The following is a 24,775-nucleotide window of genomic DNA, read 5'->3' as shown; positions in this document are numbered from 1 at the left end:
GAGCCGGCTGAGGTGGCAGATTTCCTTATGTGTGTCTCACACAATTGGGGAAACACCTTCTGTGTATTCACTTGTTTAATATGCATTGCAGCTGGGAGAGGAACAATTAGCTTGTAAATGTAGGGAAACTGAGGCATAGCAGCGGTCAGGGAGCCCATCCCAGGTCTGGGTCCCTGGAGAGTCCAGCTCCTTCCTCACTGCCTCTGACGGGGTGGGGGGGGGGTCCAGGGGCAAGCAGAAGAGGCCTGTGCTCCACTGCCGCCCAGAACCAAGGCAGCAGTGTTTGCTGACCAAGTGTCGCTGAGCCACACGGGTCTCTAATTCTGGGGAGTCCTGCTGTCAGAGGGATGTCATTGCAGGGTGGGAGGAGCCCCGGGTGGTCCCTGAGGACTTGGCCAGGACCAGGGCACGCGGTCAGTCTCCCTGGTGTGAGGGGCCCCTGGCAGGACACTGGCCTCAGGTAGGGGGGTGGCAATCGGGACCCTCCCCATCCTGGGAGGCCTGGCCAGGTGGCTGGACTTTGTGCCCTTAGCAGCCAGAACCCAGCCACGCAGCATCCCTGACTCACCTCAAACTGGGATCCCTGCTGTTGGCTGGCAGTCAGTCCGCATTTTTATTCATCCGGTGGAGTTTTATCCCGGCCTCTCGAGTGCTGGCTCCAAAAGGAGACGGCTGTGTGTGTGTGAGTAATCAGCCCTGGAAGGTTCTGTGCCAGAGCGGCTGCCCTGTTCCCAGAGGGATCTCGGGACCCTCTTGATTTTCTCCGCTTCGCCCCTCTGGAGCAGATGGGATGAGGGGAGTCCGCGCAGGGCGCTGCTGGGCCGGGCTCAGCCAGTGTTTCCTCAGCACCTGCTGTTGCCAGGGCCACAAGAAGAACCCGGGTTGTTCAATGCCCGCAGGTGCAGAGATCACAGAAGGCTTGGAGGACCGTAGCTGTCAGGGGGCTGCAGAAGCTTCTGGAGCAGTGGATGGTGTCCTTGTTGGAGCTCGAGCTCAGTGCCTAAGTGTCTTTGGGCTCAAGCAACAAGCAATTACAGAGTGCCTACTGTGTGCAAGCACTGGAGACAGAGCATTAAGAAGCCAGACCCACCCTTGCCCTCCCACAGTCGAGTGGAGAAGTTGGCCACTAGAAAAGAAAGCAGAAGAAGTTACAGAAATTTGACCGGGCGTGTGATGATTGTAGGCAAGTGGGGTGGAGAGGAAGTCCTGGGGACAAGCAGGAAGTGCTTTTCAGAGCAGGGGCATTTGGCACTGGGTCCTGAAGGGTGAGGAGGCGAGGCGTTCTCTGTTCCGAGTTCCCTGCTGCCAGCTGGAGGCAGGAGATCTACCCTGTAGGTTCCCATCAGACATGATCTACCTCAGTTTCCCCAGGGTGCACACGATGTCAGAGCGCACTCAAGTGGGTTGGTCTAGGTAGCCGTGGAGATGGGCGGCACTGCTGTGTGACCACGGAGGCGAGCGTACCCCTCCTGGGCCGCAGTTTCCCTGACAGCCATGGGCCATGTTCTCAGGCTGGAGCGGGCATGGGGGCTCCTGGGATGGAACAGGGATGCGCGTGAGGACCGAATTTGACACAAAATCTCTTCCTGGGGCTCAGCGTCGGTTTTCTCGTCTGTGGAATGGGGAGCTAACTCCCCTGGCAGGGAGCTGGGAAGAGCCGTGGCCAGGGGCCACACCCCACCCCCGCCCCCGCGCGGCGTGGCCGAGTGAGCCTCAGTTTCCTGCCCTGGGCAGTGGGTCCCGCTCCTGCCTAGTGCGTGGCTGACATCGGAAGGGGCCGGGAGGGGCGAGGGCGCAGGTCGCCGCGGCGTGGCGTGCCGTGAGGGAGGCGCCAGCCCCGCGGGGCGGGCCGGCGAGCTGCGGGGCCACGCAGAGATCCCGCCTCCCGCGCGCCCGCGCCCGCGGTGCCACCCCGCCGCGGCGCCGGCAACTTTGGGATGGAGTTTGTGCGGACGCTGTGGCTCTGTCTGGCGCTGGCGCTGGGGCCGGGGCCCGCCAGGGGCCACCCGGAGCCGTGCGGCGTCCTGGCGCGCCTGGGGGGCTCGGTGCGCTTGGGCGCCCTCCTGCCCCGCGCGCCCGCCGCCCGCGCCCGCGTCCTCGCCGCCCTGGCCGGGGCCGCCCTGGCGTCGCGGCTGCCGCACAACCTGAGCCTGGAGCTGGCGGCCGCCGCGCCCCCTGCCCGCGACCCGGCCTCGCTGGCCCGCGGCCTGTGCCAGGCGCTGGCGGCCCCGGGCGTGGCGGCGGTGCTGGCCTTCCCGGAGGCGCGGCCCGAGCTGCTGCAGCTGCACTTCCTGGCGGCGGCCACGGAGACCCCCGTGCTCAGCGTGCTGCGGCGGGAGGCGCGCGCGCCCCTCGGGGTCCCGGTACGCGGGGACGCAGGGATCCGGAGGAGGGGAGCGCCGGGACGCCCTTGGGGCGTGGGGACCGGGGGTCCGACGCCAGAGTCGCCGGGGCGCACGGGACCGGATTCTGGACCGCGGAGACAGGAGGCCCCCATCCCCCGCCCCCGGGATGCCCAGGAGTCCAGAGGGAGTCCCCAGGGCGGCTCGAGGGACCTACTTGGACCCCTGGGCCCCGGATGCCCCCAGAGCGAGGGAACCCGAACCAGCGACGGGACCGTGAGATGCTTCTGGACCCGGGATGGCGAAACCCACACGAGGGTCCCTTCGGGGCACGCAACTCCCGTGCAGACCCGTTTCCTGGACCTCGGTGACGGAGTCTGGCTGGCCACCGTCTGTTTACGGTCAGAGGAGCCCTCGCCATGCGGAGCAGGGTCCCTTGCCCGCTGGAGGGCTTCTCCCAGTTCCCCCCCCCCTCCGAGGGCTCAAGGGGAAGCAGGTCTCCAGGCTCCATCTCTGGGGGGTGCAGTTCCGTTGGCTGCTGGAGGGTCTCCCATCCTCCTCCTGGTGGGCTGTCACTCAAACCTCTCCATCCGCGGCGCTCCGGGCTCTGGAGTTTACTCTCCTTGGTTCCAGCCCTGGGCCTGGATTGGGGCCTGAATAAGGAGAAGATGGGATAAGGAGGAGAAAAGGGTGACGGACAGGGCTCTGGGTGTCCCTGGGAAAGACCCCCTCCCTGGACAGCAAGGAGGGGCCCAGGGTAGGGATATGGGGAAGAGTAGGGGCCTCCCTTCAAACCCACCTTGAAGCCCCCTCCAGAGCTTCCCTCGCCTCAGGGAGGGGAGATGGGGTCCCTAGAGGAAGCCTGGGGTCTCACAAACCCAGCTGTCCCAGTGTCAAAGCCCCCTGCCCCCCCCACCCCCGCCCTTGTGGAGAAGATGCAGAACCCAAACCCAGGCCCGTGGCGCCCTCTCCTGCCGGCTCCAGGAACTGAGGCTCTGCCCTTGTAACTCCGTCTTTCGGGAGGGATTAAACAGCAGCCCCAGCCAAGGAGGCTGGGCTTTGTGTGGATGGCAGTGGGAGATAAAGAAGGTTTAGAGCAGGGGTGGGCTGGAGGGGGCAGGCACGCTGTCCAGTTTTGAAGGTGACGTCTCTTTATTGAACACCTGTTGATGGGTGTGGGAAGGGTATGGTGGGTCCCAGGTCGCCAGTCCTAACTGTGACACACCCCTTTGCCAGAACCCGTTCCACCTACAGCTGGACTGGGCCAGCCCCCTGGAGACGCTGCTTGACGTGCTGGTGTCTCTGCTGCGGGCACACGCCTGGGAGGAGGCCAGCCTGGTGCTCTGCCGTGTGCGGGACCCTGCTGGCCTGGTGGCCCTCTGGACAGCCCGGGCCGGCAGGGCCCCGAAGCTGGTGCTGGACTTGAGTCGGCCAGACACAGGCGCCAAGGGGCTGCAGGCACTCCTGGCCCCCCTGGGGGCTCCAGCAGGGGGCTCGGCCCCTGCCCCTGCGGCTGTGCTCCTGGGTTGCAGCCCCGCCCACGCGAGGCAGGTGTTGCAGGCCGCACCCCCCGGCCCTCCCCACTGGCTGCTGGGCACGCCACTGTCCACCGAGGTCCTGCCCTCCGAGGGCCTGCCCCTGGGGCTGCTGGCCCTGGGCGAGGTGGCCCGGCCGCCGCTGGAGGCCGCCGTTCACGACGCTGTGGAGCTGGTGGTGCGAGCCCTGGGTCATGCCGCGCGGGTGGAGCCGGAGCACGCCCTCCTGCCCACCATGGTCAACTGCAGCGGCCAGCAGCTGGCCGGGCCCGTGTCCTCCGGCCGCCTCTTGGCGCGGTGAGTGAGGACCCCGTCGTGTGTATGCGGTGGGGGGGGTGTCCGGGCCCCACATCCACTCGCCTCCGTCTGGGCACCGTGGGAGCATCTGCATGGGATACTTGCTGTATGCCGGGGCAGACGCAGAGCCGGAGGAAGGAGTCGGGCGAGGAGCTCAGGGTACTGGGAGAGAAACATGAAGGACAGCGGCAGGGGACGGGTGAGGCTGGCAGGGATGCGTTCCTGCCTGATCCCACAGGAGCCCTGCAGGGTGGACAGCGTCCCAGCACCAGGTGGCTTCACCCAGGCGTCTCAAGTGGGCAGTTGTTGGCTTTGGACCAGAGACGTTGTCACTGGTTCACGACGTGGGTGCCCGGCTGGTCAGGGGGCCTGGTGGGGGGACACAGCAGCAGCATCCTCCGTGGTCCCCGCCGTGTGCTCAGAGAGGCGACCCCCGTGGGGGTTGAGCTCGGCTGGAGGGCTCCTGACCACCACCCCACCCCTCGCCAGCCCAGGCTGCCTGACCCTGGCCCCCCGCTGCCCCCCGCCCCCCAGGTTCCTAGCCAACACGTCCTTCCGGGGCCGCACGGGATCCGTGTGGGTGAGCCGCTCCTCCCAGGTACACATCTCCCGGTACTTCCGAGTGTGGAGCCTGCGCCAGGACCCGCGGGGTGCCCCGACCTGGGCCACCGTGGGTAGCTGGCGGGCCGGGCAGCTGGAGTCCCAGCCAGGTGGCGCCCCCGCACAGCCCCCGCCCTCGCCGGGAGCCCGAGCCCGGCCCAAGCTGCGCGTGGTGACGCTGGTGGAGCATCCCTTCGTGTTTGCCCGGGAGCCTGACGAGGATGGGCAGTGCCCCGCGGGGCAGCTGTGCCTGGCCCCTGGCACCAACGACTCGGCCACCCTGGACGCACTGTTCGCCGCGCTGGCCAACGGCTCGGTGCCCCGCGCCCTGCGCAGGTGCTGCTTCGGCTACTGCATTGACCTGCTGGAGCGCCTGGCGGACGACACGCCCTTCGACTTCGAGCTGTACATCGTGGGTGACGGCAAGTACGGCGCCCTGCGGGACGGCCGCTGGACCGGCCTGGTGGGGGACCTGCTGGCCGGCAGGGCGCACATGGCTGTCACCAGCTTCAGCATCAACTCGGCCCGCTCCCAGGTGCTGGACTTCAGCAGCCCCTTCTTCTCCACCAGCCTGGGCATCATGGTGCGGGCCCGCGACACGGCCTCGCCCATCGGCGCCTTCATGTGGCCGCTGCACTGGTCCATGTGGCTGGGTGTCTTTGCCGCCCTGCACCTCACCGCGCTCTTCCTCACGCTGTACGAGTGGCGCAGCCCCTACGGCCTCACGCCGCGGGGCCGGAACCGGGCCACCGTGTTCTCCTACTCCTCGGCCCTCAACCTCTGCTATGCCATCCTCTTTGGACGCACCGTGTCCAGCAAGACGCCCAAGTGCCCCACGGGGCGCCTGCTCATGAACCTGTGGGCCATCTTCTGCCTGCTCGTGCTGTCCAGCTACACGGCCAACCTGGCCGCCGTCATGGTCGGGGACAAGACCTTCCTGGAGCTGTCGGGGATCCATGACCCCAAGGTGGGCGGTTATGGGGCCCCGAGGTCCAAGCTGGGAGGTCACCCGCTCCCCCAGCTCCCATCCCAAGACGCAGACACGTGCAGCTGCCTGCTGTGGAAAATGTTCATAGAGCGTTTGCTGTGTGCCGGCACTGGGGGCCCAGCTGGGACAAAACAGGCGAAGGCTGCACACTGCAGGGGACATGTCAAGAAGCAAGACACGCCAACTGGGTGGTGTGTGAGGTGGCTATCCAGTGTCAGGCAGAAAATAAGGCAGAGTGAGGACACGGGAAGTACTGGGAGGCACATCTTCTCAAAGGGGATGAGGGAATCCTCTGGGAGGCGGTGACATTGAAGGGACTTTTCTGTAGATATCAGGGAGGAATGTTGGGAGAAAAAGCACAGCAGGTGAAAGGCCCTGGGGCAGGGGCAGAGTGGGAGGAGGCACAGGGCACACCCTGCAGGGTGTCCAGAGCAGTTCCTTCTGGGACAGAACTTCCCCCACTCCCTCCTTCAGGGCCCTGGAGGGCTGTGAGCTGAGCCCAGGTGGGCCTCAGTCTAGGTATTTCTTTTAATGAAACATTTGAAGCATTCTTTTTTTTTTTAAGATTTTATTTATTTGACAGAGATCACACGTAAGCAGAGAGGCAGGCGGAGAGAGAGGGGGGGAGCAGGCTCCCCGCCAAGCAGAGAGCCCGATGTGGAGCTCGATCCCACGACCCTGAGATCATGACCTGAGCCTAAGGTAGAGGCTTCAAGCCACCGAGCCACCCAGGCGCCCCTATTTGAAACATGGTTGAGTAGGGAGCAAAGAGCACCATGAATGAACCCATCCTCCAGCTCCACAATCAACTCCCAGCCAGGTTCCCCCCCAGAACAGCCCCAGCCTCTGGATTCTTTGTCGTTTCACCATAATTATTCTGGAAGGTCTCACACATCAGGGTCCCCTCTTCCCAGTGATCTCCCACCTGTGGCCCACAATTTGTTTGAATCTGGGTCCTAAACACGCACCACTGCAGGTCAATTTCCTCCCCAGTTAAACTGCGTGCCCCAGAAATTCGGTGGCTGGAGAAACTTCTTGTCCAGTAGCAGCTCCCACAGTTGGGATCAGGCTGTGTCCTGGGGTGCTTAGCCTGTTCTGTGGCACCCCAGGCCCCACATCCTTTGTAAAGGGGTAAGGAAACCTAGACCCAGCGCTGTCTGGTGGGCCGGCCCCTCACCACCTCCACAAACTAACCGGCTGCAAGTGCTCAGTGGCCACTTGAGAACGGCGCAAGTCCAGAACGTTCTAGACGGCATTGATCCACAGGCTCCCATTCAGGTCTGGCATTTTTGGGGTGCTATAGCCACATCCGGAGGCCTGGGTCAGTGTACCCGCTCACTCACCCGTTAGGAATCTGCAGGGCTGTGCGGGGAGGCCAGGGCAGAGAGGACTGTCCCCGGAGGGCTGAGGGGCTGAGCGGTGGGCGGGTTCCGGGACGCTCGGGAGAGAAGAGGGAGTACAGGGTCTACCTGATTGGGGCAGGAAGACCCAGGAGGCCAGGTGTAGAGGTCCGCTGGGGACAGAGTCCCGTGAGAGCCCAGGAGAGCCGTGGAGGACATGGTGGGAAGGGGAGGAAGTCTGGGGTTCAGGGCCAGGTCTGTGTGGAGATGGACACGTGGGCGTTTAGAACAACGGCTCTTACCCAGGTGACTCGGCCCCGGGGGACAGTGGGTCCTGTCGGGTGACCCCACGACTGGGGAGCTCCTGGCGTCGAGTGGGTGGGTCAGGGCTGCTGCCGGACCCCGCGGAGCCCAGAGGAGCCCCCAGGTGATCGTGCCCCAGCCGGGCGGCGGCTGGAGAAGCTGGGTGAGAGCCGGGGGAGGGGGCTGCACGGAGCGGCAGGCCGGTCTGAGCGCCGGGGCCGACGCGCTGCCCAACCCCGCAGCTGCACCACCCGTCCCAGGGCTTCCGCGTGGGCACCGTGTGGGAGAGCAGCGCCGAGGCCTACATCAAAAAGAGCTTCCCCGACCTGCACGCGCACATGCGGCGCCACAGCGCGCCCACCACGCCGCACGGCGTCGCCATGCTCACGTGAGGCCCAGCGGCGGGCGGGGCGCGGCGGGCGGGCAGGATGCGGGGGCGGGGCCGGCCGCCTGGGTGGGCGGGGCCGACGGCAGGACGCGGGGGGCGGGGCCGCCCTGGTGGGCGGGGGGGCGGGGCCGCCCTGGTGGGCGGGGAACCTGGCGGGGCGGGGCGGGGCAGACGGGCAGGGGCACCTGGGGCGGGGCCGACGGCAGGACGCGGGGGGCGGGGCCGCCCTGGTGGGCGGGGGGGGCGGGGCGGGGCGGGGCGGGATGCGGGGGGCGCGGGGCGGGGCACCTAAGGCGGGGCGCGGCCTCTCCCCCCACTGCCCGGCCCCCGCAGGAGCGACCCCCCCAAGCTCAACGCCTTCATCATGGACAAGTCGCTCCTGGACTACGAGGTCTCCATCGACGCCGACTGTAAACTGCTGACCGTGGGCAAGCCTTTCGCCATGGAGGGTGAGGGGCCTCCGGGACCAGTGGCCCTGGGGCGGGTCCTCTGGGGCGGCGTCCAGCTTGGCCCCAACCCAACCCCTGGCCTCCCCCAGGCTACGGCATCGGACTCCCTCAGAACTCGCCGCTCACCTCCAACCTGTCCGAGTTCATCAGCCGCTACAAGTCCTCCGGTTTCATCGACTTGCTGCACGACAAGTGGTACAGGATGGTTCCTTGTGGGAAGCGCGTCCTCGCCGTTACAGAGGTGGGGAGGGCCGGGGACCCGGGGTGGGGCTAGGCACGGGGCGGGGGGCCCTGAGCCTGCATGGGCCTCAAGTGAGGTGGTCAAGCTCGCTGCCCAGAGTCGTGCACTCCGGCTTCTACGAAAGCCCAGCTCCAGCGCTCCCCGGGCAACCTGCCCCCCAACCCCCGACGCGCAAGGCCAGCCTCCCAATCCGGCTCCGCAGCCCCAGGCTCCTCTCGGGGCCGGCCTGGGTCCCGCCCCCAGCCAGGGCTCCGCACGGGTCCGGGCCTGCCCGTGAAGGGCTTGTGCCCACGTGTCACCCCCAGACACTGCAGGTGGGCGTCTACCACTTCTCGGGACTCTTCGTGCTGCTCTGCCTGGGGCTGGGCAGCGCTCTGCTCAGCTGCCTGGGCGAGCACGTCTTCTACCACCTGGTGCTCCCGCGCATCCGCAGGGGCAAGAAGCTGCAGTACTGGCTGCACACGAGCCAGGTGAGCGGCCGGAGGAGCGAGCCGGGGGTGGGGGGTGGAGGGTGGGGGTGGGGCGGGCAGCATCCCCTGACCCCGACCGAGCCTCTGGGCTTGCAGAGAATCCACCGCGCCCTCAACACAGAGCCGCCGGGAGTCGAGGAGCCAGGCCCCAGGTAAAGGGTCCCACCCTTCCCAACCGCTGCGACCCCAGACCTCCCCCGCGGGACAGGGCCGCTCCGTCACCCCAGGACCCTGACCCCAGGAGCAGAGTGGGTGTGCGCGCCGGGGAAGGGGGGAGGGTACGGACCCAGCCCCTAACATCGCACGTCCCCAGGGCTCTGGAGGACCAGCAGCAGGACGCACCGGCAGCGTCTGCGGCGAGCTGGACCCGGGTGCGCCGGGCCATGGCGAGGGAGTGTCGCGTGCGCTTCTTGCTGGAGCCCGCAGAAGCCGCCGCGGCGCCTGACTCGGAGGAGGCGGGGCGGCCAGAGGGCCCGGTCTGGCTGTGTTCCAACGGCCGCCTGCCAGCTGTGCTGCCCTCGAGCCCTCCGGGTCCCGGCGAGCTGCAGGAGCTGGAGCAGCGCATCCAGAGTGCGCGGGAGCGGCTCCGCCAGGCCCTGGCGCGGCGAGGCGAGCTGCTGGACCAGCTGGGGCACGGGGACCGGCCTCTGCGCCTGCTCCAAAGCACCTGAAGGCGCCCGACGACGCAAGGAACGCACCCCCTGCCCGGCGCAGGCGCCCCCCCCCCCGGCCCCGCCCGGGCCCCCCCCCCCCCCGGCCCGCGCCGAAGCCCCCCCCCAAGCCCGCGGCCCCCCCCCCCCCCCGCCCGCGTACAGACGCTCCGGCCGCTGTCAACAGTTTATTCTATATACAAACACAATTTTGTACACTGCATTAAATAGAATGGAATGAGCGCTCTCTGCATTTCTCACCGAGTGATTTCGTCTGGCCACCAGCCCTGTCCCATTCCCACCCCAGCAGGGCTGGAACCCCGCGCCCGGCCACCGCCCTCCATGTTGGCGCCCGCGCGCGGCATCCCCGAGCCCGAGGTGCGAGCTCTGCCCTCCCGGGACCCCAGCCCTGGTACACACACCTGGGGTCAGGGGCCGTGGAAAAGGCACTGAGCATGGTGAGCACCAGCGGAGCGGGCGGGACCGCGAGGGTGGCCCCCGCCGGCGCTCACCTTGTTGGAGAGCTGCCCCGCTCTGCTACTGAGGAACAGCTCACTTCACACGCTTCAACAGCCCTTTCAGGAACCTTCCATGGAGCCCCCACCCCTCTGCTTTGGCCTGCCACGATTCACAGGCTGAGGGGCCCACCAAAACAGCAGGGACAGGCCTCTGGCAGGCCCCACACTAGGGAAGAGAAGCCCCCCTCTGGGCAAACCGGATGACCCTGACACCACCCAAGACAGGCTGGGCCACCCCAAGAGTCCCCCGGGACAGCCTCCCTGATACCCGAGGGCTCCAGCCAGGTCGTACCCAGTGGGCCTGCATGGCCAGGGAGGGGGCGGTCAGTTGCCCAAGGCTCAGGACCCGACCTCTGGGGATGGGTCCACTGGGGCTGTGGGGCTGGGGGTGGGCCCACTCACCCCGGCAGCTGGGGGCGCTGTGTCATTTGCCAGGGAGTTGCTGGAGGGGGCACTGTCCTGGGAGACTCGGGGGAGCCCCCCACCAGGGCTCAGTGGACCAGCGGGCCGCCGCTCCAGGAGGGAGGCACTGAGGCCAGACAGGAAGGAGGCGTCTGTGATCATGGCGGCCGTCTCTGCCATCCAGCCCAAGTCCCCGCTGGCTGCCGCTGCCACCGAAGCTGCCGCAGCCACCAGAGAGCTGGGTGCCTCAGCCACGGGACCAGGGCCCCCACTACTGCCCGGCACGCTAGGGCCCAGGGCGGGCGGTTGGCCAGCAGGGTCGGGGGTGGCGGCTGGGGTGCCCCCATTGTTGTTCAGGTCATCGGGACGAGCCGTGGGGGCTCCGGTGCCCAGCGGTGGGGTCTGTAGCAGCATCTCTTGGATCCGGATCTGCTGCAGGATGGCGGGCAGCTCGTAGTGGTGGAAGAAGTAGATCATGGAGTGCTGGGGGTGCGGGGGCTCTGGGTCAGGCCAGCAGCTGGAGCCAGAACCCCGGCCCTCGCGGAACCCGGCATAGGCCAGACGCCCCCGTGGGGAGCGAAGCAGGCTCCTCACCTGGATGAAGAGCCAGGAAGTGACCAGGGCCAGGCTGCTGTACTGGCCGTTGAAGCGGTAGTGGTAGGCGTAGAAGGCGAAATGGTACAGGTAGAAGAACCTGCGGGGGGCACAGTGAGCCGCCGCCCGCAGCCCCGCCCCCGCCCCCCGGGACCGGGTGCTCACCGCAGCCAATGCCTCTTGCTGGTGTTTGTGTGGCAGCAGATGGCGTCGTACTGGTCGGCCAGCCAGACGATGAGGATGATGTAGAAGGCCGTGGTGGTGTCGTTGAAAAACTCAGACATGATGGCCTCCATCCCTGGGGGGAGGCCGGGGTTGGGCGGGCGGGGCGCGGGTGGGGGCCGGGGCCAGGAGGGGCAGGAGGAAGGGGTCCTCACCTACGAGGGCCAGGATGACCGTGAGCAGGGGCGCGGCGGGGAAGGCAATGGCCATGTTCATCTCCAGCATCTGCAGCAGGTCCACTGTGGGCAGAAAGCGGCGGGCGGGCAGACCAGGTGAGGTGCCTGGTGGTTGGGCGAGGTGGGCAGGGGGTCTTGGGGGCGAGGGGTGGAGCCCAGCCCTCCCACCCGCTGGTGGGCAGGGAGACTCACCAATGAAGACAAAGATCTGGTGGTGGGAGTACCTGAGCAGCATGGACACGCTGAGGGTCTGCAAGCCAAGGGCGGTGGGATGTCTCAGGGAGCACCGCCCCGCACGCCCGCCCTGCCCCAGCCCCCGGCACTCACGAAGATGACCATGATGACGAAGGCGGCCAGGTAGGACGTGCGGGCCATCCACATGCTCACGAACCGGTAGTGCTCCCCAGACACCACGTTGCGCAGGAAGCCTGCCCGGAGGTAGGGGGCGGCCGTGAGCGCCCGCCCAGCCACCGCGCTGTGCCCCACCCCACCCCGTGCCCGGCCCATCGAACCCTTGTTCTCCTCGTTCTCAGCCAGGCCCTTGACGCTGGACATAAGGATGTCGTCGTAGCCCAGGAACTCGGCCAGCAGCAGGCGGCTGAAGCGGTCCCCGAAGCACTGGTCTCGGGAGGGGTCTGCGAGCAGGCACACGACAGTGCATGCAGCAGGACCCCCACCCGAGCGACGCCGTGACCCTGATGCCCGAGATGCCGCAGAGGAAGCTTCCTGCGGCCGGAAAATGGACCCAGCGCCCGGACCCAAGGGCTTCTGGGAGCCCCCAAGACCCCCCCGCCTCACCCCAGGGGACACTGACCCAGAGTGACCACCATGACGGGGATGCTGAGCCGCTGCCTTGTGGCCTGGGACAACCGCAGGAAGCCGTACTCCAGCGAGTACTCCACGACATACTCGTCCTGCGGCCACACTGTGGGGACAAGGCCCGTGAGCCGTGGTCCAGCCATATTCCCTGAGGGGCTGGGCGACCACTCTTGGTGGGCTCCGGGGAACGAGGGGGTGGGTCAGGGTCCCATGACCCCCACCCAGAGATTCCCTGAGAAGGGAACCAGTTACTGGGGACTCCAGGGCATCCGTCCCACCCTGCAGGCTGCTAACAGGTGGGCAAAGTGAGGCAGGGTGGCCACTCAGGCCCGCGGGCCCTCTGCACGGGGGATGGCCCCAGGGCACGACCCCTTGAAGTGATACGCTGCACACACCTGATCAGCCCAAGATGCGGGTGCTTCTTTGTTTTTTTTTTTTTTTTAAGATTTTATTTACTCAACAAAGAGAGACACAGTGAGCAAGGGAACACGAGCAGGGAGCCCGACATAGGGCTCAGTCCCAGGACCCCGGGATCACGACCTGAGCCAAAGGCAGACGCTTAATGACTGAGCCACCTATTTTTTATTTTTTTTAAGATTTTATTTTTCAAGAAATCTCTCTGCCCAGGGCACCCAGGTGGCTTAATCAGTTAAGCGTCTGCCTTTGATTCAGGTCATGATCTTGGCGTCCTGGAATCAAGCCCCGCGCTTGGTGGGGGATCTGCTGGTCGCGCTCCCTCTGCCCCTCCTCCTACTTGTGTGTGTGCTTGTTCTCACTCGCTCCCTCAGATTAATAAATAGAAATCTCGAAAAAAAGAAAGAGAAAAAAGGAAAGAAACCTCAACACTCAACACGGAGCTCGAACTCCCAACCCCAAGATCTAGAGTCGCCTGCTCCCCACCGGGCCAGCCAGGGGCCTGCGGTGTACCTTTTGGGGGTGTCTCCGGGAAGGGGAGCTCCTGGCTGTCATTCGGGGCCTCAGCACTGCCCGGCGGCTTCAACACCTTGGGCTCAATGTCCAGCTCGAACTGCGGGCGGCCAAGAGGAAGGGCATCAGCAGCAGCCTGGCCCACAGTCCCAGCTCATCTGGTGACCAAGGACACACACTCCGCCCCTGGCTGCTGTGACCTCTAGCCTCCGCTGGGACACCCCCACCTCCAGGGCTGGAAGGTCTCTGACCTGTAAGTTCCTACAGGCCCCCAGCCCAACACCACGCTCCCCTGGGCCCATCTGGAGAGAAGGGTCAGCACCCTGAAGCGGGGAATGCCTGGCCAGGTCCTCACCAACCACGGGACCCTCGTCCCTAACTGCTTCAGCACGTCCTCCTCTCGGGGCCGTGGCCTCGCCCACACCCCCCGGAACCCTGCCCGCTCCAGCAGCCACTGCCTGTCTCCAGGAACAGGGCATTCCCCAGTCCCCCCGATCCAGGACAGCTAGGACCAGCTTCCAGCTCTCGGCCCAGTGCCTCCAGGGGCCTCCTTCTCCATGCTTTCTGCCCTTGGTGCCCCTGGAAATGGGCCTATCCCTTTCCAGTAAGGGCTGGGAAACAGCCCAAGGCCTCAAGTCTGCCCAGCACCATCCCTGCCCCCAATGCCACACCGGCAGGAGCAGGTAGGAGCAGGCTGGCGCAGCGAGGGCCCCCCACCAGGTGAATCACAGCTCACCAGGCGCCCCCAGGCACAGCACGCCCGGCCAGCTCACCTTGATGGACGTGTTCCCGAACATGTCCACGGCCAGCTCCTCCTCCTCGTCCTCCTCAGGCTCCGGGCTGCCTGGCTCTACAGCCAGGCCGGGAAAGCTGCCGCGGCGGCCGCCGTCACAGAACTGCAGGAAGACGGGCGCGCGGCTGGAGTTGTGCTGCACCTCGACTCGCAGGATGCCCTCCCGCGGCCACTTGTCCCGCACGTGCTCCAGGCAGTTGATGGGCGAGCGAGAGAAGACAATGTGGATGTAGGCCAGGACAAAGAGGACAAACAGCGCCTGGGGGGGGGGTGCGGGAGACGGTCAGGGCAGAGGCCAGGGCACCGCGACGGCCCTACTGTGCAGGGGCCCCAGGTCCCAGAACGGCCCCAAGGGAGCGGGGATGCCACCTGGCCTTGGGGGGGGGGTGCGGATCAGACTCAGCTCGCCTAGCAGCCTCCAGCTCTGCCTTGTCCTCAGAGCGCCTTGACCTCACCAGCCCAGCCCAGCACACTTGTACCCCTCCCAGGATGGCAGGTCGTCATCTGTAAAAAGGGATCCTGGCCCCAGGGAACACTGGGTGTGCTCCTGGCACGGCTGGGTGGGCTGGGGCTGCTGCTCAGCCCCCAGTGACCTACCCCTTGTCAGCACTGACTCTGCCCCACGAAGTCACCGCCTCGGGCTGCCCTGAAGCAGGAGCGTCAAAGGGGCCACCAGTCCGCTGGAGCCCACCCCTCATAAAGGTCTGATGGCTGCACTTCTAATGGGGCCTTTGGATCCTGCGTCTTGGGCGACACGCCCACGTATGACCCACGACCCCGGCCCATGGGAAAAGGGCCCAGCTGGCCCAACGTGACTCCCATTGCTGTTCTGGGAAATGGGTGTCCAGCGGCAGGGACACCGTGAGCCCTGCAGGGGCTGCCAGTGCCCGGGGGACTGCCTGCCTCACAGACTGGGCAGCAGAGCACAGACTCCCGCCCCACCTGGGCCGGGGGCTGCGAGCTGAGGGGACACATAGCCCAGCGCCTACACAGGCTGCTGTAATCCTGGGGCCAGCTCGGCCTGAAGCCAGGCGCCCACCCCGACCCTGGAGAGACACCAGCTCCAAAGGCCCATCTCTGGGGCGAGAGGAACTGCACCTCCTTTGCCTGCAGCCGGAAGCGGCCCCGCAGGACAGCGATGATGCCCCGGAGCCCCAGGTGCTCAGGTCGCAGAGGACGGACGCTGAGGCTTCAAGCCGGGCTGGAGCCTCTGGCCGCAGCGGCAGCATGGAAGGCCCACGCCTCCTCAGGAAGCCTGCAGAGCCGCCCACAGACCAGCTTACCCAGTGCCCCTCAGGACCCCAGCCCCTCTCCCTGAGACCACTGAGCCAGAGCAGCCGCAGGATGAGACCAGACATCAAGCACGCCGCCTGCTCTGGGCCCAAGACAGCACTGCCCATGCGCCAAAATCTCAAAAAAGGGCTGACATGCAGTGTGGCCTGGTGCCAGGGGCCGGCCAGGCTCTTCTGGGGACATGCGTGTCTGCCACCACCCTAGTTTCCCAGTCTGAAGATGAGGACACTGAGGCAGAAGCCGCACGGCCTGGAGAGGTGGAGCTGCACAGGGAAGCTGGGTCCCAAGGAGAGAAAACAGGGCAAGACACAGTGTGAGCGACGTGTCCTGCTGCGAAAGGCACATGAACTGAGGGGCGCTGGTGGAACCAATGTGTGTGATTCCAGAGCGGACCCCAGGTCCCCAATGTCACCCTGGTGCCCTCTCCAGCACTTGGGGGGGGTCTCCCTACCAGCATCTTTTCCCTGCCCTAAGGCCCCAGATCTACTGCCCTTGACTAAATGGAGGTCCCCAGAGACAAGGCCAGAAGTTCCCTACTCTACCTGACAAAGCCTGCCTGAATCTGGGCTTCAGTTTCCCCATTAGGAACAAGAGGGCAGACGCAGCTTTGGTGCCTCCAAAGACGTGCCACAGCCGTATGTGCCCAGGCAAGGTGGCAACCAGCCCTGCATGGGGACCCACAGCCCCCCAATCTCTGCCATTCCATGTGACCCCATGCACCCAGCCCCACTGTTCCTGCTGACCTGCCAGCCCCAGTGCCTTTGCACATGCACTTCTGGTTGCCTCCACGGAGGGCTGAGTCTGCTTGATCTCACAGACCGTGCCTGTTTCACCCCACAGCCTGCTCTCTCCCTCCCTCCTGCTCTGGCCTCTCAATGCCGTGTCAGAGAAGCAGGCAGGACGTGGCACAGAGGATGTGTTCAGGGACTCCCGTTTCACAGCAGGGACCCTGGGGCACTCCACACATTTATCACACATCAAAGTGACCCCAAGGATCACTTCCATACTTCAGAGAGGAGAGGGAGTGGCAAAGGCCCGGAACATCAGAGCCCCCGTCACCGGGCAGGCGTTGCTCAGTGGCTGCAGGGTCAGGCTGCCCAAGGTTCAGAGTCCAAACGGACAGGCTGGGGCACCTAGTGCCTGCTGCTCCAGGACTTGGGAGGTCCTGGTCTGGCCTTGATGCCAGGAAAACCAGCAGAGGTGGAAGCCAAGGCTGCCGGAACGTGGGCCTCAGCCACTGCCTCTTGCTCCCCCCAGTCTGGCCCAGTGGAGGAATCGGGGGGTCTGGGCTGTCTCACAGCTGTGCGCTTAGCTCAACAGGGACCACAGGAAGAGACAGCTGTGAGAAGTCCTCGAAGGGACCCCCATCTCTGCAGCAAGGGCACCGGAAGTTGGGCAGGCACCAGAGATGGGGAGCTTTCTGGAACTTGCGGCAACCTCACACATCAGCCGGTCCCAGCCCTCACTGCGCAGATGAGCAAAGCAAGGACACCAGGGGTCGGGCAGGTTCACGAGGTTCACGAGGCCTCAGGCTTTAGCCCACAGACCCTGGGCCACAGAGAAGAGCTCGGGAGTCTGAGAGCCTCGCAGGACACTTGATGACCTATGCCGCGGACATCTGTAGGCCAGGCTGGCCCAAACACAGGACCTGCTGCGCACTCAGAAAGCAGCGGGCAGAACGGAAACGCCCAGGACCCGCTCCCAAGAGCCTGAGCTCCTAATCATCGTCTGGGGGAAGGCAGCGCTTCCTCCACCCAGGAAGTCATGTCCACACACTCAGGAGCCCCAGGAAGAGACCCTGTGCTGGGAACCCTCCACAGGGGGCCCGTGATACTCTGGGGGGCTGTGGGGAGGAAGCAGCAGCTGGCGGTCTCCAGACGAGGGACCAGCGGACCTCCGCGCCAGCTGTGGCAGGCCACATCTGGGCTCCTTCCACCAGACCCCAAGGTGCCTCCGGCTCCTGCCCACCGGCCTGGCTGGCACCCCAGGGGCCTCGAAGGCCAGCACCAGCACCCCCCCCAAGGAGTGGCAAGCTCAGCATCTCCAGCCCCAGCGTGGGAGCACTCTGCTGCGAAACCCAATGGCCAGCGCCCAGCCCGCAGGCCACTGCGCAGGGACCCAGAGCGCTCTCTGAAGAGAGGCAGCGGTCATCGCGGTGACACCCCTCCTCAGAAGGCCCCGGCGGTCCTGGTGTCCAGGATGACACTCCCCTGCTCCCCAGGGAAGATGGGAAGTGGCTTCGCACAAGGCCCCTGGCCGGGGCGGCAGAGCCGCGGTGACGCTGACCGAACGCGGGGAGCTGTCCTCAGCTCGATCACGACCCCGAGGCTCCGTGCAGGCGGCGCGTGGAAGGCCCCAAGGAAGGGGCGCGCCCCGGGGCAGGAGCAGGTGAAGACGGAAACGGGGACCGGCTTCCAGCGCAGGAAGGCGGCAGGGGTGTGTCCCGCGCTGGGGCGAGCGGAGAGCGCAGCCGGCCCGGGGTCAGGGTAGGGCCGAGGACAGCGGGCAGCGCGGCCAGGGGCGCGGCGCGACGGGGAGACCCCCGGCAGGTCGGAGCCGCGCCCGCGGGCCCACGCCTCCGGAGGGGAGGGTCCGGCAGGGGGGCAGGCCGCGGGCGGGAGCGCGCGGCGCGGGCGCGCCCGCTCGGGGTCAGAGGTCGCACACCTGGGAGGAGGGTCCGGCCGCTGGGGTCAAGGGTCAGGGGTCGGGCCCTCGGTCACCTTGAGCAGCACGAAGAACTCGAAGAGCCGGCGGAAGGCGGGCGGGAAGAGCCGCGAATAGGTGACAGCCATCTTGAAGAAGAGCGCGTGGAAGAGCCGGTCGCGCACGTTGATGAGCGGGTTGGGGTTGAGGTTGGGGGTGCGAGGCCCGCGCGCGGGGACCGGGCCGCCGCCGCCGCCGCCGTTGGGCCCAGGCCCCGGAGCCCCGGGCGCCGCGTGCTCCGACATGCCGCCCACCGTCGCGCCCTAGCGGCCCGCGGATCCCCGAGGGCACCTCCCGGCCGCCATCGGCCGTCCTCGCCGCGGCCTCGCTGCTCACCGACGCCCGGCTGCCGCCGCCGCCATCTTCCGCCTCCGCGGCCTGCTGACGCCAGCGAGTCGCCGCGGCGGCCAGAGCGGCTTCCCTGCGCTCGCAGGGAACGCTGGGATGGCGGCGTCCGGCCCTGGGTGGCCAGGGGCGGGGCTGCGTCTAGTCCGGGTCTTTTGCATATCCATCCCCCACAAGCCTTCGCGGCGCTAAGGTACGCATGGGAGATTAAGTTAGCTAACATCTGAGGGTTCTAGTGATCAGAGACATCCAAAGCAAGCGTGATAGTAGGAGAGAGTCGTTTACACGGAACCCTAGGGGGAGAAACCGTGGCGCGTGTATTCCTAGCAGTGCGGCGTAACTGAAAAGTAGCTTTATTTTTGAACTTTAAATAGCTCTGTGCAAGACCCTGCAGCCGTGCTCGCTTCGGCAGCACATATACTAAAATTGGAACGATACAGAGAAGATTAGCATGGCCCCTGCGCAAGGATGACACGCAAATTCGTGAAGCGTTCCATATTTTTGCGTCGCAGCACGGCTCCCGGCGAAGGCGGACGAGCTCGAGCCCCGCGGGGCGCCTGCCGCGTGCGGAAGAGGAGAGCGCGGTTTCAGGGCCACTTTCCGTCGCCTCTGGTTCTCCCTTCCCGCAAGTACCCGACTTTCCGCCGTGAACGGGTCGCTCAGGAGGGTCACCTACTTCCCGGCACCCCAGACCCCCGTGCAGCGGCCACACGCCCCCCCGCGCACGCGCGGCCCCTAGGAGACAGCGGCGCGGACGGAACTCGCAGGCCCAGGCGGGTGTGCGAACCGCGTGGACCCGGTCGCTGCCCCGCAGGCCCCCCCTCCTCGCGTCCGCCGCTGGGCTGAGGGGTGCCTGCGCCCCCGCCGCCCTCCAGCCCCTGCGGCGCACAGCCTGGGCGCTCTCCGCGTGCGCCCCCCTGGAGTCGTTGCGGAGGCCTCCCGAGCGCCGCGGAAACACGGGGGGGGAGCCTTCCCGGGCGCCTGCTGTGTTCCGGGGGCCCCGCGCCACGGCAGGAGTGAGGAGGACGGGCGGAGGGGGCCGGGGGTCCGGGGTGAGGACGCCCGAGCGGCTGCCCTGGCAAAGCACAGTGGACACCAGGCCTGCTGCCAACGGGGAAGGCGGCTCCCGGGAGCCCGGGGCCCGAGCCCGCTCTGGGAGACGGAAGTGGGGCCGCGGCCCCGGGAGCCTGGTTCCTGCGCTCCGTGCGCGCGCGGACCGGCCCGGAGACTGGTGCGCGCGCGGGTCCCCGACGGGAGCCTCCACCCACGCGCGGGGCAGGCGCGGTCTCTGCGACAGCCCAGGTACGGGGAGTGCCCAGGGATGCCGGAAGCTCCAGCTGCCCCCAGGAAGCGGAGAGAACCTTCCAGATCCTCCATCCGGGTCTGCGATCCCGGGAGCCGCATGCCCGGAGCCGGCCGCGCGGACAGGGTCCTCCTGTTCCAACCCCGGAAGGAGGCTGAGCGCCTTCTCTGTTCCCCCGAGTGCCCTGCACTGGGTCTGGCACACGGCTCCGTGAGTGCTCGCTGCCAGAATTACTGCCTCACGCCCGAGCCGCGTGTCCCGCGCAGAGGGAGGGAAACCGTCCCAACAAGAGGCTGGCAGGTGTCGTCGGAGCCGGAGAGCAGACCCAGCCTCAGCCAGGGTTCCCCGGCGCGACGCAGGCCGCAGTTCGTGTGTCCTCCTGTGCCTTGTGCGGAAGCGAGCACCTGCGGCTGAGGCGCGCCTAGAGCTCACTGCCACGTCGCAGGAACTCGGGGCCACCAAAGCAAGGGACACGTCCCCGCGCATCCACACTGCAAGGCCAGCCGACTGCAGTCGTCCAGCAGCTGGCCTCCTCGGAAAGCCGCTGTCACGAAGAAAGAAAAGTGGCCAGGAAGAGCTCCAAGTGTCAACCCAAAGTGCTAAAGAAGGACGTTTCTGGGGACAATCGGGAAGTGAGAACGTGGGCGGGTGTCCCAGGGTGCTGTGGACACGGCCAGCAGGGTGTCTGGGCCGTCCTGGGGGCGGCGGGGCGGGGGCAGGAAGCCGGCCTAGGGCAGATTGAGAGTTCATTGGGGGTTCAGGAAGACTCATGAGAAGCTAACCCTGGAGCAGGAGGGAGGGTGGAGAAGGAGCCAGGAGGATGGGCGTCTGCAGAGGTCACAGCCAGGGCAAAGGACCTGAGACAGGCCTGGGGCACAGTGAGAGGGTGGGCACGCTGCAGAGTTCACCCGGCACTGGGCACATCTCCGTTGAGGGGGCCGTTGGGAGCGTGGCCCATTTTGAGCAGGGAGGCTCCTGACCTGGGCTCACAGTACCCCCTCTCCCTCCTCCCAGATGCTATTGATACTATTACTGTTTTACTGTTGTCTGCACTAGGCTTATGTCCTGAGATGACTGTTTGCAGAGAGCAAGGGGAGCCCCCCAGGAGGCACCCAAAGGGGGCCCCACCTGGGGTCCTACCCTGATCCCCCAGGGTCCCACTCAGAGAGCTCAGACACTGAGGGGATGGGGTTGCCCAGGAGGGGGCTGCGGGGAAGGGCCCTTGCCACATCTGTAGTCCCCATGACCAGCCACCAAGACCCTGGGCCCAGCCCCCTACCTAGTAAGGCTGAGGCTCTGGGGGGTCCTGTCACCCCAGGTCCTCCAGCTGTGGCCTCCTTACCCACAGGCATCACCAAAGCCCCAGCCCAGAGTACCTGGACAACTGACATCCCCTTCCCCATGAGCCCCGCAGTCTCCCCAGGGCTCAGTCCTGGGGGGATGAGTGAGTCCTGGAGGGGCACGGACAGAGGGCAGCTGCAGAGACCCAGATCTCCTTGCCAGGTTTTCAATGGAGGCCAAAGTTCCTAAGAAATTTGCCTGTGTTGACTGGACGCCCCTTATCTCAGATTGCCCTGTTCTGCTGGGACCGCGACAGATTAACTCACTTTACGCTGACAACAAACCCAGGGGCTGTGAGGAGTTTTCCAGATGGGGTGAGGGGGCGCGGAGAGGCCAAGTGTCGTTGCTGCATAAAATCCCACAGCCCGGGGGCGTCCGGGATTTGAAGTGGGGCTCCAAGTGGGGGCGCTGAGGGTTAAGGTTATACAGAATTATGCCATCCCGTAAATCGCAGGTCCTCAGGCCGAATTTAGAAAATGGTCACACCCTAAGCTTCCAGGCCCCAGGAGTTTGAGTTTGGGGACATCTGAGTCTGGATTTCTTGGGTCTGGGTGGTGGAGCGTCTAGAGCCCAGGTGGGTTTTCTGTCAAAGGCCTGAAAGTCCTCCTGGTCCGCCTGGCAGCACCAGGCGACTGTGAAAGGGGCGCGGCCGGACCCACAAAGCTCTGTCTCTGCGCTCATGTGTTTCCACCTGCGGCAGAGCGGGGTTCTTTTCAACCACCTAAAAACGTACAAAAAAACATTGTTAACTCAAGGGCCATCCCCCCAAAACAAGACGAAACCACACCGGGGGTCTGGGTGTGGCCGCGGGTCCAGAACAGCGCTGGCCAGTGCAGACATGACCCTGACCGCGTGCGATGCTGGACTCTGAGCCAAGTGGAGAGAACTGGGAGGGACCGGCTTCCACCCGCTATCAGCCCCAGTCCGCGGGAGACGCTCACGAGGCACCGATTTCTACCCTGTTCTGCACGGGCTCTCGCAAACCCGGCGGCCCCGCGCACCCCCTGCGGCCCCGCGCTCCTGCCTCTGCAAATGCCCCTCCACGGCTCGAGTGTGTACAACTTACGCTGAACGGGAAAACACACACATGCCCAAGTTGTTCAAATGTGTGCAGAGGTTTTGCAAAATCTGAATTTGACTTTAAGCCAGGATTAATTAAAATCTAATGAAGGGAAGCCTGCGCCCCCTCGGGCGTACCAGTGTTCTTGGAGGGCTCGCTGGGGGGTGTCGAGGCCGCAGAGCTGCCGGCTGCCCCCCCATCCTGATGGACAGGGTGCGGGGAGCTCTGCCTACCCCTGCCCCTGCCTCAGAACACAGGCAGCCGCTGCCCTGGGAACATGCTCGCCTGAGTAGGCACAGGCAGGTGTCACAACCAGCCTCTCTGTCCCAGAGCCTCCCAGTGCAGGTGGTGTCCCTAGAGCCACAGAGGCTCCCTGGACAAGCATCAGAGGCTGGGCGTGGCAAGGAGATCTGCGGGCGCGCTGCTGGCAGCCACTGACCACCACAGGCTGGGGCAGGAGCCCGGGGCCACGCTTGACCGCTGGCCGCCACAGGCTGCCCTTCTCCACCGTGCCACGGGTCCCGCTGACTCCCAGGCCCCAGCAGACCCCGCAAGGAGTCTATCCCGCCCCCCACCTCCTCCCCCTGCTCTAGGACCCTATCACCCTCACAGCTGCCCACCTAGATCCCAACAAACCACACTATCCCACACTCAGAGCCAGACCGGCTCATCGTTGACTCCCCACTGTGCGCTGTTTCCTCGTTTTACAGACAAGGAAACTGAGACCCAAGGGACTCATCCAAGACCAGCGGCTAGGACTTGAACCCTGAAGAAAAGATCTTCAGATAGATGGAATGGCGAATGAGCGGCAGAGAGGCAGCAGATATCTAGGGAGTGCGGAACTGGGGAGATGTACTTCCCAGGGAAGAGGCAGGGGAGGGGTGAGTCGTTGCTGAGCCCTCAAAGAGCCCAATGAGCTGCTTGTCAAATGTGTCAAACTCCTACTCATGCTTGAAAACCCCACTTCCATGCCCCTCTTATATGCAGCTTTCCTTGGCGCCTCTGGTGGAGCCACCACGTCCATTCCAGCGTCCTTCATCCCTCCTTCAGACTCTTGTTTGTGTCCTGTACTTGCTCCTGTGGTACAGGGGTGGGAGTCTGTGCCGGGCTCTGTCTTTCCAGGAACGGGAAGGGCCGGCACTAAGATCTGCGACCAGCATTTCCTAGCAAGGGACTGACCCGGAAGCAATATCAGAGAGCAGTGAGTGGTTGTGTCTGTGGATGAATGAATGAATTACTGAACGAGTAAATTCATTTATTCTGTCATTTATTTATTAATTTATTGATTTATCTGTACACGCACACACCACCTGTTGAGCAGCAAGTGTGTGCCTGGCTTGGAAGACTGGACAGCCTCCGCTCTAGCCCCAGGACGCCTCGACCTTGAGTCCCTGTTCTACTGCCTCCTTGCTCCCTGTCGTTCCAGGGTGGGAGATTCAAAGCCCCTTCTCATCCCAACGCCCCTTCCCTGATCCGTCTGATTGAGCTCTACGTGCTTTCAGCGCTGACAGTCTCTTCAGGGCTTCGCACCCTTTGCTCTACCAGGAGCACCATCCCTTTTGGACTGGCAAACTCCTACTCCTCCGTCAAAGCCCCAGCTCCCGCGGCCCCTGCTTTGAGAAGCCTGTCCCAGGTCCCCTGTCCACCCCGGGCTATGGGAGCTCCCAGGAAGGGGGTAGAGCGGGAGGCGTCTCCGTGCGGCAGAGAGGGGGTCCCCATTCGAGCCCCAGGGGACCAGGGTCCCGCCCAGCACACCTTTCCCATCGCGGCGCCGAAGAGTGCGGGAAGGGGGCCGGAGCCGCGCGCGTCTGCCAGCAGGGAGAGGACAGGACTGCCTGGCCCCGTCCCCGCGGCGCCCGCCGTTCCGCGCCGCGGGGCCGAGGAGCCCCTCCGGGCCCCGGGGACAGGGCGCGCGTCCGGGGCGGGGGTCGGGGCGCCCGCGGGAGCCCGGCGCAGCCCAGCCTTATAAGGACATGCGCGCCGGGGCCAATGGGCGGCGGGGGCGGGGCGCCCGGCCCCGCGCGTCCCCAGCCCCGGCGCCCCGGCCCTGCCCGGCCCGCCGCGTCCCGCCGCGCCGCCACCATGAGCTCCACGCAGTTCAACAAGGGGCCCTCGTACGGGCTGTCGGCCGAGGTCAAGAACCGGGTGAGTGCGGGGCGCGCGGTGTCCGCCTGGCGAGGCCGTCGCGGCTCCGCGGGGCGCGCGGCCCGGACCCCCGGCGGGCTCCCCTTCGCGTGGCGGGTGGCGGGCGTGAGCCCCGGGAGAATGGCCTGACCCCGACCCCGACCCCAGCCCTCTCCGTCCCCACCGCCGTGCGCTCTGCTCGGGGCGTCCGCCCCGGACTCCCTCATCTCCCGCGGGCGGTGAGGTCTGCGGTCCGGCTCCCTCCGACAGCCGGGGCGGGCGGGGTCTGACCCCTTCCCCCAGCCCTGCCCCATCCGAACGCCCTCCCTCCCTCAGCCCCACAGCGCCGGGCCCCTTCAGGGCGGCGAGGACTTGACCCCGAGGGTCTGAGGGGACCCCGGCGGCCCCCTCCGGGTTCCCTGGCCACACGAGCTTCAAGAGGGGAAGGGAGCGGGGCCCCGCATTGTTTGGAAAGGGTGTGGCCCCCCCACAGGAATTTCCCCACCTCGAACACCTGGCGGGGGGAGGGCACCGAGAGGGAAGTTGGGCTGC

The 24,775-nt window shown here is 66.1% G+C and overlaps 3 protein-coding genes across 8 annotated transcripts in view; 2 read left to right on the top strand and 1 right to left on the bottom strand.

The window, feature by feature from the left end:
- The first annotated feature begins 1,436 nt into the window (after positions 1 to 1,436).
- On the top strand, positions 1,437 to 9,684 carry LOC111161771 (glutamate ionotropic receptor NMDA type subunit 3B). Of its 3 annotated transcripts, XM_022525708.1 has the most exons (9): positions 1,438 to 2,363; positions 3,579 to 4,174; positions 4,709 to 5,741; positions 7,648 to 7,793; positions 8,127 to 8,242; positions 8,332 to 8,483; positions 8,789 to 8,953; positions 9,050 to 9,105; positions 9,267 to 9,684. In XM_022525708.1, the coding sequence occupies exons 1-9, from the start codon at positions 1,938 to 1,940 to the stop codon at positions 9,622 to 9,624; spliced, it is 3,048 nt and encodes a 1,015-aa protein (XP_022381416.1). In that variant the 5' UTR covers positions 1,438 to 1,937; the 3' UTR covers positions 9,625 to 9,684. The 3 variants fall into 3 exon arrangements, with proteins under 3 accessions (XP_022381415.1, XP_022381417.1, XP_022381416.1); XM_022525707.1 differs by having other exon boundaries at positions 1,437 to 2,363; positions 8,789 to 9,105; XM_022525709.1 differs by lacking the exon at positions 9,267 to 9,684 and having other exon boundaries at positions 1,437 to 2,363; positions 9,075 to 9,251.
- A 92-nt stretch (positions 9,685 to 9,776) lies between these two features.
- On the bottom strand, positions 9,777 to 18,434 carry LOC111161847 (transmembrane protein 259). Of its 2 annotated transcripts, none has more exons than XM_022525856.1 (11): positions 18,068 to 18,434; positions 14,035 to 14,157; positions 13,262 to 13,361; positions 12,330 to 12,440; positions 12,028 to 12,150; positions 11,843 to 11,943; positions 11,708 to 11,765; positions 11,495 to 11,578; positions 11,283 to 11,415; positions 11,118 to 11,217; positions 9,777 to 11,006 (listed from the first exon to the last, which is right to left on the bottom strand). In XM_022525856.1, exons 1-11 carry the CDS (start codon positions 18,293 to 18,295, stop codon positions 10,461 to 10,463), a joined length of 1,707 nt encoding a protein of 568 aa, XP_022381564.1. In that variant the 5' UTR covers positions 18,296 to 18,434; the 3' UTR covers positions 9,777 to 10,460. The 2 variants fall into 2 exon arrangements, with proteins under 2 accessions (XP_022381564.1, XP_022381563.1); XM_022525855.1 differs by having other exon boundaries at positions 14,035 to 14,313; positions 18,068 to 18,433.
- Positions 18,435 to 24,133: 5,699 nt separating this feature from the next.
- The window catches only part of LOC111161784 (calponin 2), a 7,801-nt gene continuing 7,159 nt past the window's right edge, over positions 24,134 to 24,775 (top strand). For all 3 annotated transcript variants that reach the window (XM_022525737.1, XM_022525738.1, XM_022525736.1), the window contains exon 1: positions 24,134 to 24,244. In XM_022525737.1, the coding sequence (XP_022381445.1) occupies positions 24,182 to 24,244 (63 nt within the window). In that variant the 5' untranslated portion in view covers positions 24,134 to 24,181. The remainder of the gene's footprint in view (positions 24,245 to 24,775) is intronic.

Source organism: Enhydra lutris, unplaced genomic scaffold, assembly GCF_002288905.1.
Source record: "Enhydra lutris kenyoni isolate GAN:26980312 unplaced genomic scaffold, ASM228890v2 scaffoldscaffold86, whole genome shotgun sequence".
NCBI classification, from domain to species: Eukaryota; Metazoa; Chordata; class Mammalia; order Carnivora; family Mustelidae; genus Enhydra; species Enhydra lutris.
Note: the sequence above shows the minus strand (reverse complement) of the source record. Positions and strands in the feature narration are given on the sequence as shown.

Coding starts and splice junctions, on each gene's coding strand:
- LOC111161847 (XM_022525855.1), bottom strand. CDS start 18,295: ATGTCGGAGCACGCGGCGCCCGGGGCTCCGGGGCCTGGGCCCAACGGC. Junction 12,441..13,261: donor CCCGGAGACACCCCCAAAAG/GTACACCGCAGG, acceptor TTGTCCCCACAG/TGTGGCCGCAGGACGAGTAT. Junction 11,579..11,707: donor CCAGATCTTTGTCTTCATTG/GTGAGTCTCCCT, acceptor TTCTGCCCACAG/TGGACCTGCTGCAGATGCTG.
- LOC111161771 (XM_022525707.1), top strand. CDS start 1,938: ATGGAGTTTGTGCGGACGCTGTGGCTCTGTCTGGCGCTGGCGCTGGGG. Junction 7,794..8,126: donor CACGGCGTCGCCATGCTCAC/GTGAGGCCCAGC, acceptor CGGCCCCCGCAG/GAGCGACCCCCCCAAGCTCA. Junction 9,106..9,266: donor GTCGAGGAGCCAGGCCCCAG/GTAAAGGGTCCC, acceptor GCACGTCCCCAG/GGCTCTGGAGGACCAGCAGC.